General features: G+C 42.9%; 1 protein-coding gene across 1 annotated transcript; it reads right to left on the bottom strand.

The window, feature by feature from the left end:
* Positions 1–935: 935 nt before the first annotated feature.
* Positions 936–10,894, bottom strand: LOC145949974 (uncharacterized). Its single transcript, XM_083060881.1, has 2 exons — positions 10,598–10,894; positions 936–1,340 (listed from the first exon to the last, which is right to left on the bottom strand). Exons 1-2 carry the CDS (start codon positions 10,892–10,894, stop codon positions 936–938), a joined length of 702 nt encoding a protein of 233 aa, XP_082917007.1.
* Positions 10,895–12,103: the final 1,209 nt, after the last annotated feature.

Below are 12,103 nucleotides of genomic sequence, written 5' to 3' on the forward strand. Positions count from 1 at the left end.
CTGACGAAATACACTAGGACTTGCTCTTTTCTTTCTTGTACTAGGGCAGCGCTGATATCCTTGTTAGAAACAACTATGTAAATTATGAGATCTAGTTGGGGATCCGGTTTAGCCAAGAGAGGTGGTGCAGCGAGCATCGCTTTGAAATTTTGGAATGACAATTCACATTCTTTTCTCCATTAGAAATTGCGGGCCTTTTTTAATAGTGACATTATTGGTCTTGACTTGTTTGCCATACATGGTAGGAAGTGCGCTAATGATGTTATTCGCCCTGCTAAGCGCTGCACCTCTTTGATGTTACGTGGGCTTCTCATATCGATGATGGCCTGACACTTATCGGGATTGGCCTCTATCCCTCTCTTCGAGAGCATGAATCCCAAGAACTTCTTGGTCGCGACCCCGAAGGTGCACTTTCCCGGATTCAAGCGCATTCGATACTTTCTTACTTCATTAAATACCAGCTCGAGGTCTTTGGTATGGTCGGTTTTGGAATTGGACTTAACTACCATATCGTTGACATACACTTGCAGACATGTTCCAATCTGTTTTCAGAAGATTTTGTCCATGAGTCGTTGATAAGTTGCTCCTGCATTTTTGAGACCAAATGGAATAACCTTGTAGCAAAAGTTGGTCGTTTCGGTAATGAATGTCGTTTTTCCTTCATCTAGGGGATACATGGGAATCTGGTTATATCCGGAATAAGCATCCAAGAAACTGAGTATCTGGTGGTCTGCTGCCTCATCCACCAATGTGTCGATGCTTGGCAGAGGATAGACGTCTTTCAGACATGCCTTGTTTAAATCAGTGTAATCGGTGCACATCCGCCATTTACCATTGGTCTTCTTCACAATCACTACGTTGGCCAACCAAGTGACATACTTGACTTCTCTGATAAAATATGCCTCAAGCAGTTTGGTTGTTTCTTTTTTTACCGCTTAAGCTCTTTCACCGCCCATTTTCCTTTTCTTTTGGGCGACGGGTTTGGCATCTCGACATATAGAGAGTTGATGACAGTGAAAGTTCGGATTGATGCCCGACATGTCAGCTGTTGTCCAGGCGAATAGGTCAGAGTTTCGGATCAGCACCCTCTTGATATGTTCATTATTGGCAGTCGATAATTGGGAGCTCAGATATGTGACTTGCCCCTTGTCTTTTCTGAGCTGAAACGGGATCGTTGTTTCTACCAGCTCGACTCTGTGCTCATCATCCGAGCGCAGATCAAGCTCCAAACCTGGGTCTCTTTTTACTTTGTGATTATCTCCTATGACATTAACATCATGCTGGGGTCGGGGCGTTGGTTGTACTCTCAAGCTAGCAAAATAACATTCTCGGGCAGTTTTCTAATCAACATGCAATATGATTACCATACCAGCTTTGGATGGAAACTTCATAGCTAAGTGCGGAGTGGACACAATGGCGCAAAGCTTGTTTAAGGAGGGCCTTCCAAGTGTCGCCACCGGCCCGAAACGGGCTTTCGGCATTCGCGAAGGATGGTTGGACTCGCTTATTTGTTTTAAAATGTGGATTGCTAGAATGACTTATTCTCAAACTGAGACCTTGTCAAACGAGCAATTTTATTAAAATGGTTCACCAATCCATATTAATCCCAAGCGGGACCCTCCATGGATTAGTGGTTTTCGCAAAAGGAGGGTTCATGGAGTCGCCACCAATGTTTTACTCAAAACATTGGAAAAAGGGATAAGGCAATTGATTTTATAAATCAACTTCGGCCATTACAACCAGAGTTGGGTAAGGGAGTCGGTTACGCGTGGGGAAGGTGTTAGCACCCCACAGCGCCCCTTTCGGGTTCCCTATGACAGATTATTTCTAAAAAATAATAGTACAAAATTACTAAATTACCCCTATTTATTCTAAGCAATTATAAATTAACTATCTACATGATGACAGTTTAATATGCACACAGAAAGCAGTAAAAGAAGGGATTTTTAGAAAAGAAACCTCTTGAAGCGTGCTTTTTATATATCAAGTAAAACTGGGAAGCTTTTTGGCGTTCCCTCGCTCTACAAGCCCGCTCACTCCTTCCTAAAAAATAATTTTTGACTTGGAAATCCGATGGATTTTCCTTCGACTTAGTTCGAGACTCAAGCAAAATGCTCAGAACTCAAAACTTCGTCGGATCAACTCTCCGAGTGATTTCTAGGCAGAGCACTTCTCAAAAAAACCCAGAATACTCAAGAAGAGGGTTAAAACTGTGTGTGAAAGTGTGAAATGACGTCCAATTGACGTCATATTTATAGGGAACAGGCCCAATACGGGCTACGGAATCAATACGGCCGTATTGAAATTTTTGAACTTCAATACGGCCGTATTGAGTTCAATACGGCCGTATTGAAATTCAGAAATTTCAATACGGCCGTATTGAGTTCACTGCGGCTGTATTGAAGCTTCAATACGGCCGTATTGATTTCAGTACGGCCGTATTGAAGTTTCAGAAACTTCAATACGCCGTATTGAGTTCACTGCGGCCATATTGAAGCTTCAATACGGCCGTATTAAGTTTAGTACGGCCGTATTGGGCTTCATTCCCTCCACTTCCTTATTTTAAGCTATTCTAAGACCTCTAGACCTACAGAGAACCCTCCTAGGGCCTTCCAGGAGTCCTTCTGGCTGATCTTCCTTCAGTCTTCGAGAGTCTTCAAGCTTTATTTCCGACCCGGACAATTTTAGGGGTCTACAGCTGCCCCCCCTTTACTTAGTCAAACGGTCTTTTTGGTGTATCGATTGACAAGTAAAGGAGTTGACTCAATTGTCCGGGTAATACGCTAACCTTCTGACTTGTAGTGTCTTCCGGTGGAAAATTGTTGAGTAGCCTCTCCAGGTTGAGTATTAGTCGTCGCCTCTCCAGGCTCATGCATACCTCGGTGCTCTCGACAACTGGGTAGCTGAGTACTGCCTCTCCAGGCCTGTGCATACCTCGGTGCTCTCGACAACTGGGCAGCTGAGTATTGCCTCTCCAGGCTTGTGCATACCTTGGTGCTCTCGACACCTGGGTAGCTGAGTATTGCCTCTCAGGCTTGTGCATACCTCGGTGCTCTCGACAACTGGGTAGCAGAGTATTGCCTCTCAGGCTTGTGTATACCTCGGTGCTCTCGATAACTGGGTATCTGAGTATTGCCTCTCAGGCTTGTGCATACCTCGGTGCTCTCGACAACTGGCTAGCTGGGTATTGCCTCTCAGGCTTGTGCATACCTCGGTGCTCTCGACAACTGGGCAGCTGAGTATTGCCTCTCCAGGCTTGTGCATACCTCGGTGCTCTCGACAACTGGGTAGCTGAGTATTGCCTCTCCAGGCTTGTGCATACCTCGGTGCTCTCGACAACTGGGTAGCTGAGTATTGCCTCTCCAGGCTTTGAGATGATTTTGTCTCCACAGTCCACGATGCTGCTTCGACGTTTTTTCTGATTTTGTGCCGCTGAGGGCTGGATAACGCAGGGATCCGTCTAGGGGATGTGCAGTCATTCATAGGTTCCTGTGCCCCAACTTGCATTGCATTGTTGGTACCCATTGAGGAATTTCTGTTTCCTTGGGGTGTAGACACAGATGCTCTTCTTGATTTGAGCGATGCCTTATGTTTGGCTGACGTCCTTTGACGTTGGTGGAGTATCCCGGTTATCTTTATTCGGGTATCTCTTTTGGGTTTTCTGATTTTTGTCGCCTCTGTGTAGGCTGTTATCCGCTGGGGATTCTGTCGTTGATTTTGATTAGCCTCTTCTGTTAGGCGTATCAGCTTGACGTTCAATGATTGGCTAAAAAGCCAAATTCTGCTTGGGGAATTGTTATTGATTTTTTCTTTTTTTGGGTTTTCTTTTTTGAAGGAGTGCCTCTTGTGTAGGCGACTGGGGATTTGAAGTTCAGTGTTCGGCTGAGTGCCAGATTCCGCTTGGGGAATACTTATTGATATTTTTTGATTTTTCTCTTTTTGCAGGGATGCCTCTGAGTAGGCGATTGGGGAATGAGGGATCTTATGTATCCCAGAGTATTATTTAGGAAGCCTCTGCAGGCTTAGCCTCACTCAACACTTGAGCTGGAGAGCTATCTTCACTGAGGAAGTTTAAGTCCTTTGACTTGGATATTCTGCTTGGGAGATCGTACTTCCATTGGGGATTTTGACGATTTTGCTTTGATAGCTCTCGCTGGGGATTTGTTCCGTGAGCTTGAGTTGAGGTTTCTCTGGGGAGTATTATTTCTGCGAGCCTCTCCAGGCTCATTTATTCTGTACAGTTGGGGAGTATTATTTCTGCAAGCCTCTCCAGGCTTAGTTATTCTGAAAGAGTATTATTTCGGCGAGCCTCTCCAGGCTCGTTTATTCTGTGGGAGTATTATTTCGGCAAGCCTCTCCAGGCTCAATTATTCTGTATGAGTATTGTTTCGGCAAGCCTCTCCAGGCTCAGTTATTTTGTATGAGTATTATTTCGGCAAGCCTCTCCAGGCTCTGTTATTCTGTATGATGCGGAGTTTTTGTCTTTTTTGTCGACTTTTGACTTTTTCTGTATTTTTGCCTTTTTGCCGTTTTTTGGCCTTTTCTGTTGACTGCTGTCAAACACAAGCAATTTTCTATTTTTTTCTATTTTATGCAATTGCCTCATGATAAGGTCTTTGAATGTGCAACTAATGTGTGTGTGATGCACAAATGCAAGTTTGATTATTTTATTAACGCTTTTTAGAAAAATGAATGGCTCTTCCTATCCTCCTCTTCTTGGAGGAATTTCTGTCATCGACGTGAGGGAATATTTTTGTGAGCCTTTTATGCAGGAGATTACGGATTTTAGGAACCCCTCCAATTTTCTTTATTTGACCGATTATTAAGAGAGTTTCGTACAATTTTTGAAACATCAATTTAGAGGCATAATCACATGGTCAAGAGAGAAAAGAAACAAATGGATATTTTATTTGATATTCAAAAATGTTTTTACAGAAAGATTTGCAAAGGGAAATTTATGAAGAATGGCTGGCCAGGGTAGGCTATATACATTGGGCTTAACAATTATATCTGTAATTGTTGCTCTTTACGTTCCCCTAATTGCTTCGGCTTGAGCCAGGAGTGTAGATGCTGCAAGACGCTTGCTTCTAGAAGATAATCACTTGAACCGCCTTTCGGTTTTCGATTCAAGCGATCGTTGCTTGCTTTGCTTTTTACATCTTATTCTTTTGCCCCTAACTTTTGCCTAGGACATATCCTAGCGGGGACGATTTTGCCTTTGTTTTGCCTAGTACCCTTGTACTGGCGGGCTTTTTATTTTGCCCTAACTTTTACCTAGGACGCCCTTTTCGGGTTTTCATCCTAGTGGGCCTATGCAAGCAACGTCTTCAAGCATAGTACTTCTTTACCACGTCAGCGTTGACTGGGTATCGAAGTTCTTCTCCACCCATGTCTGTGAGGATTAATGTTCCTCCTGAGAAAGCTCGTTTTATCACTTATGGTCCTCCGTGATTTGGGGCACACTTTCCGATTTTGTCCTTTTGAGTTGGTAGTAATTTCTTCATTACCAACTCTCCCTCATGGTAGACTCGAGGGTGGACTTTCTTGTCAAGAGCCTTTTTGATCTTCCTCTGATAGGCTTGACCATGGCATATGGCGTTCAGCCATTTTTCTTGGATAAGGTTCAACCGGTCGTATCGGCTTTGAACCCTTTCTGCCTCGGAAAGTTTTGCTTCCATGATTACCCTTATATAAGGTTTTTCGACTTCGACGGGTAGAACTGCCTCCTGAAGTCCTATAACCATGAAGAGCAAAGGGTAATATCTCGTGTCAGTCTTTAAATGAGACAACCATCTTTTGCACTATTTTCTTGATGTTCTTTTTGGTTGCCTCGACTGCCCCATTCATCTTTGGCCGATATGGGGAAGAGTTGCGGTGTTGGATCTTGAACTCTTGGCACAGTTCTTCCACCATTTTATTATTCAGATTAGATCCATTTTCAGTGATGATTTATTTCTCCATGCTTCCACTAGATTATTCTAAAATCTTTTGGGACAAGAGAGAAGAGAAAGGAAAGATATTTTGTTCTAAAGTTTGTGTTTTAGAGGGGATTTATTTTTCAAAAATGGTTTTTGTAAGAATGGTTAGCCGAGGTAGGCTTATGTGTTTAGGCTTGTTTGATTAAACACTTATGAAGTTAAGAAAATCTTTGTTTATTGCCGTTGTGATTCGACAACTTAGATAGCTTCCCTTGAACCTTTCTTTTTGAATTCAGTTCATGGTACCATCATGGATTTCTTTTGTTTTTTGATTGTCCTTATTTTTGCCTAAAACACCCCTTTGGTGGCGTTTTAGCGGACTTTTGTTTTTGTTCATTTTTGCAACCCTAACTTTTGCCTAGGTCACCCTTTCGTGGGATTCCTAGCGGGTCTTTTGCTCTTATTTTACGCAGCCCTTTTTTTTTTTTTTTTTTTTTTTTTTTTAGGATTTCTTTTTATTCATGATGGCACTTGTCGAGGCCAAGGGAAGGTGCTCCAAGTTGTCACACACACTTCCACATAAAAATGATGTGGGTTTATTATTATTAAGATGATTTTAACCTCATTCATGTTTATTCAAACAGGGTTAAAAAAAATGTGGTTTAGAATTTTATTATAAGCAAGAAAAGAAGCAATGAGAAAGAATGATTTTATTATAATCATAGTGGAAACATGTGTCCTTATTTCATCATTGATATGGGTCCCAATATTGACCTCTTTTATTTCTCGGCCCTGCCCCAAATTCATGGTCTCCAATTTCTCTTGACACGATTGGAGTAGACGAGTTTCTTGATCTAGCAGTCTTTGCAGATCCGGAGAGATGGTCTCCTCATCACTGTCCAACTCAACCCATTCATCCTCAACTTTTGGATCCCGGTCAGAGCGAACAATTACAGACATAATTATTTTATTGGTTCTGTTTAGGTTTAGAATTATTAATGTTAATGAGGAAAGAGAGAAAAGAACAAAAGAGAGAATGATATGAAAAATGCCTCTTTATTGATATGTATTAAAACTGTACCAAAAACCCTTATTTACATGAAAAGGTCCTCATGATCTCGGGTACTGATCATGAGTCCCTAAAAGAAAAGAGTGGAGGGGCCCTATCGTGGCTTGCCATTCTCTACTCCTGCTTTGGTAGAGGATTCTTGCTCACGTTGGGTGCTGTCGAATCGAAAGTGACCCACCCAGCATCAATAAGGTCTTGGACCTTATATTTGAGAACTTTACAGTCCTCCGTTGAATGCCCCGATGCCCCCGAATGGTATAGACAATTGTCTTGTGGTTTGTACCAGTCGGGGTATGGTGGATCAAATTTCCTCGGTGGAACATAAGCTAGAAGACTTGCTTCCACTAGCTTCGGTAGGAGGTCGCTATATGTGGTCGGAAGTTTATCAAACTTCCTCACAGGCTTGTATTGCGACTTTCCCGACTTCGAAGTGGAAGAAGATGGAGAAATGGTTACAGTGTTGACTCCTCCTTCTTTCTTCTTCCAAAAGGCCTTCTTAGCTTCGAATGATTGGGAGGGCTTAGCTAGCTTCCCACTTTTCAGCCCTTGTTCCACCCTTTCTCCGATGGTGATGATGTCTGAGAAGAGTGTTGTCGTGTTCCCTATCGTTTTGTCATAATAGGGACCGGTCAACGAATTTATGAACAAGGACACCGTCTCCTTATCTGACAGCGGGGGCTCTATTTGTGCCGCCAACTCCCTCCATCGTTGGGCATACGCCTTGAAAGATTCATCATTTGTTTTACTCAAGGCTTGAAGATCGGACCTATCGGGTGTTAGGTCGATGTTATACTTATAGCGCTTGAGAAAGGCGTCGGCCAACTGCCTCCATGTGCACACTTGATTTCCATCCAGCTGCATATACCAATTGAGTGCAGTTTCAGCCAAGCTCTCTTGAAAGCAATGAATTAAGAGCTTTTCATTGGTAGTATATGCAGCCATCTTTCGGCAGTACATGGTGAGATGACTCTTGGGGCAAGTCGATCCCACATATTTTGGGAAATCTGGCACTTTAAATTTGGGAGGGAATTGGATGTCCCTCACCAAGCACATGTCGGCGGCATCTTTGATGTCAAAATCATGCCCCTCCATAGCCCTTAGCCGATCCTCAAGAGCATGGAATTGTTCCTTTGAAACCTCGGGCTCTTTGATTACAATTCCAGCCCCTATAGGTATAGCGTGTGGAGGCTCTTCCTCGTGCTCTTCCTCCTCTCCATGATGGGACTCATGGTCACTGTGGTGTGATCCATGTATATTGTGATGACGCATGAGCTCCATCATTTGCGCCATTTGTTCTTTGAGCTGTGAGAGCTCGGCTGTAAGCTTCTTGTTTTGGTCCTCCAGCGCTTCCATCTTCTTGGTTTTCTGTGCGCGTGTGAGGACAGAGAGATGACCAGCCACTTTCTAAAATGAATGTTTATTCTAATTAGTTTATTCATGAATACGCTCTTGACATGAGCTTGATAACCCTCCATTTTTAAGGCGCTGCCTTTTTAAAACAGAGTGTTACTACCCTCCTTGACTTATGATCTCTCCTCAACGGAGAATCTCGATAATTATGGGTCTCTTTTACTCATGTCAAGAGGTATTGGTGAACCTAGAATGCATGGTTTATGAGGATGCATGATATCTTTATTGGTAATGATGCACATGCTCCTCACTTTTATTATATTTTCACACATGGTCTTTCCTCTCATGTCATGGTTTTTTCATGCATGGGGATTATTCTTTAGACCTTATCACGAGGTTATTTATTAATGCACAAACAATTGCACATAAGCATTTACACAAACAATTCACTCATCCACGAACAGTCACGAGCGAATCACGAGGTAGGGGTATCCTGCAGAAAAGTGCATATTCAAGGTGGTTCTAACTGTTCTCACCAGTCCAAGGCCCCCAAGGTGCCCCCATTATAGGGACCCAATTCCTCTCATCGTAGGTCGATGGAAAGCTCCAACGCACCGTCGGACTCAAGTTCATGGTTATCACCTTGAGTGATGTTTTCCGACAACGGTCTACGGGCACCTATAGACCCATTCGACAACCGGCCGTACTAACATCCACTCCCTATGGTTAATCACTCATGCCCCCAGGTATAGAGGGAACTGTTGTGTGCAAAGGTTTGTGTGCAGTTTGTATTTCAAACAATTGCGGAATTTAAACATACAACAGTTATTTAAAGCCATATAATAAATCATGTTATCATACAAGCAAGGGGTAACGAAGTAATTTTTAACTATTATTTGTTAAAAATAATCTGTCACTAAATGGGACTGACTCTCGAGGCTTCCCCAGTGGAGTCGCCATCTGTCGCCACCAGCCCGAAACGGGCTTTCGGCATTCGCGAAGGATGGTTGGACTCGCTTATTTGTTTTAAAATGTGGATTGCTAGAATGACTTATTCTCAAACTGAGACCTTGTCAAACGAGCAATTTTATTAAAATGGTTCACCAATCCATATTAATCCCAAGCGGGACCCTCCATGGATTAGTGGTTTTCGCAAAAGGAGGGTTCATGGAGTCGCCACCAATGTTTTACTCAAAACATTGGAAAAAGGGATAAGGCAATTGATTTTATAAATCAACTTCGGCCATTACAACCAGAGTTGGGTAAGGGAGTCGGTTACGCGTGGGGAAGGTGTTAGCACCCCACAGCGCCCCTTTCGGGTTCCCTATGACAGATTATTTCTAAAAAATAATAGTACAAAATTACTAAATTACCCCTATTTATTCTAAGCAATTATAAATTAACTATCTACATGATGACAGTTTAATATGCACACAGAAAGCAGTAAAAGAAGGGATTTTTAGAAAAGAAACCTCTTGAAGCGTGCTTTTTATATATCAAGTAAAACTGGGAAGCTTTTTGGCGTTCCCTCGCTCTACAAGCCCGCTCACTCCTTCCTAAAAAATAATTTTTGACTTGGAAATCCGATGGATTTCCCTTCGACTTAGTTCGAGACTCAAGCAAAATGCTCAGAACTCAAAACTTCGTCGGATCAACTCTCCGAGTGATTTCTAGGCAGAGCACTTCTCAAAAAAACCCAGAATACTCAAGAAGAGGGTTAAAACTGTGTGTGAAAGTGTGAAATGACGTCCAATTGACGTCATATTTATAGGGAACAGGCCCAATACGGGCTACGGAATCAATACGGCCGTATTGAAATTTTTGAACTTCAATACGGCCGTATTGAGTTCAATACGGCCGTATTGAAATTCAGAAATTTCAATACGGCCGTATTGAGTTCACTGCGGCTGTATTGAAGCTTCAATACGGCCGTATTGATTTCAGTACGGCCGTATTGAAGTTTCAGAAACTTCAATACGCCGTATTGAGTTCACTGCGGCCATATTGAAGCTTCAATACGACCGTATTAAGTTTAGTACGGCCGTATTGGGCTTCATTCCCTCCACTTCCTTATTTTAAGCTATTCTAAGACCTCTAGACCTACAGAGAACCCTCCTAGGGCCTTCCAGGAGTCCTTCTGGCTGATCTTCCTTCAGTCTTCGAGAGTCTTCAAGCTTTATTTCCGACCCGGACAATTTTAGGGGTCTACACCAAGCAAGATGTTGTAAGAGGTATTAGCATTTACCACCACATATCGTACCTTGACCTTTTGTCCTTCTTGCTCATTTCTGAAGTATGTGTAAAGGTCTATGGTACCTCGGGTGTCCACCCTCTCGCCAGAGAATCCGACTAGGGGCTCTTTGTAAGGTGTTAGCTCTTGGTCGGGGATACCTAGTTGTTCGAACATTTTCCAGTATAGGATATCAACTAGGCTCCCTTGGTCTACCAGCGTTTTCCTTACTAGGTAGTTGTTGATTTCTATGCTGATCACCATAGGGTCATCTTGTATGGGGTCAACCCCTTGAAAGTCCCTGTCGATGAAGGTGATTGGCGACATGTGAACTAGGCTTGCTTGTGTGTCGCCACCGGCCCAAACGGGCTTTCGGCATTCACGAATGATGGTTGGACTCTTTTATTTGTTTAAAAAATATGGTTTGCTAGAATGACTTATTCTCAAACTGAGACCTCGTCAAACGAGCAATTTTATTAAAATGATTCACCAATCCATATTAATCCCAAGCGGGACCCTCCATGGATTAGTGGTTTTCGCAAAAGGAGGGTTCGTGGAGTCGCCACCAATGTTTTACTCAAAACATTGGAAAAAGGGATAAGGCAATTGATTTTATAAATCAACTTTGGCCATTACAACCAGAGTTGGGTAAGGGAGTCGGTTACGCGTGGGGAAGGTGTTAGCACCCCACAGCGCCCCTTTCGGGTTCCCTATGACAGATTATTTCTAAAATAATAGCGTAAAATTACTAAATTACCCCTATTTATTATAAGCGATTATAAATTAACTATCTACATGATGACAGTTTAAATATGCACACAGAAAGCAGTAAAAGGAAGGATTTAAGAAGAAACCTCTTGAAGCGTGCTTTTATATATTGAGTAAAACTGGGAAGCTTTTTGGCGTTCCCTCGCTCTACAAGCTCGCTCGCTCCTTCCTAAAAACTTTTGACTATGGAAATCCGGAGGATTTCCCTTCGACTAGGTTCGAATCTCCAAGCTAAGTGCTCGGAATTCCAGAACTTCGTCGGATCGACTCCCAGAGAGGTTCCTAAGGCAGAGCACTGCTCAAAAACCCCAGAACACTCAATAAGAGAGTCAAGAAATGGTTGAAAAGTGTCTATTGACGTCAAATGACGCCATATTTATAGGAAATAGGAGCAATACGGGCGCTGGGATCAATACGGCCCGTATTGAGAATTTGTTCTTCAATACGGCCGTATTGAACTCAATACGGCCGTATTGAAGTTCACAAATCTTCAATACGGCCGTATTGAGTCCAGTACGGCCGTATTGAAGTTCAAAACTTCAATACAGGCCGTACTGGTCCCCAAGCAGCCCGTATTGGTCCCAATTCCTCCTATTTTCTATTTTTAGCTATCCTAAGACCTCTTAGACCTATAGAGAACCCTCCTTGGGCCTTCTGGAAGTCCTTCTGGCTGATCCTTCTTCAGTCTTCGAGAGTCTTCAAGCTTTATTTCCGACCCGGACAATTTTAGGGGTCTACAGCTGCCCCCCCCTTTACTTGGTCAAACGG

The sequence above is a fragment of the Cajanus cajan genome, chromosome 7, assembly GCF_000230855.2.
Source record: "Cajanus cajan strain Asha chromosome 7, NIPB_CcT2T_4, whole genome shotgun sequence".
Lineage (NCBI taxonomy): Eukaryota > Viridiplantae > Streptophyta > Magnoliopsida > Fabales > Fabaceae > Cajanus > Cajanus cajan.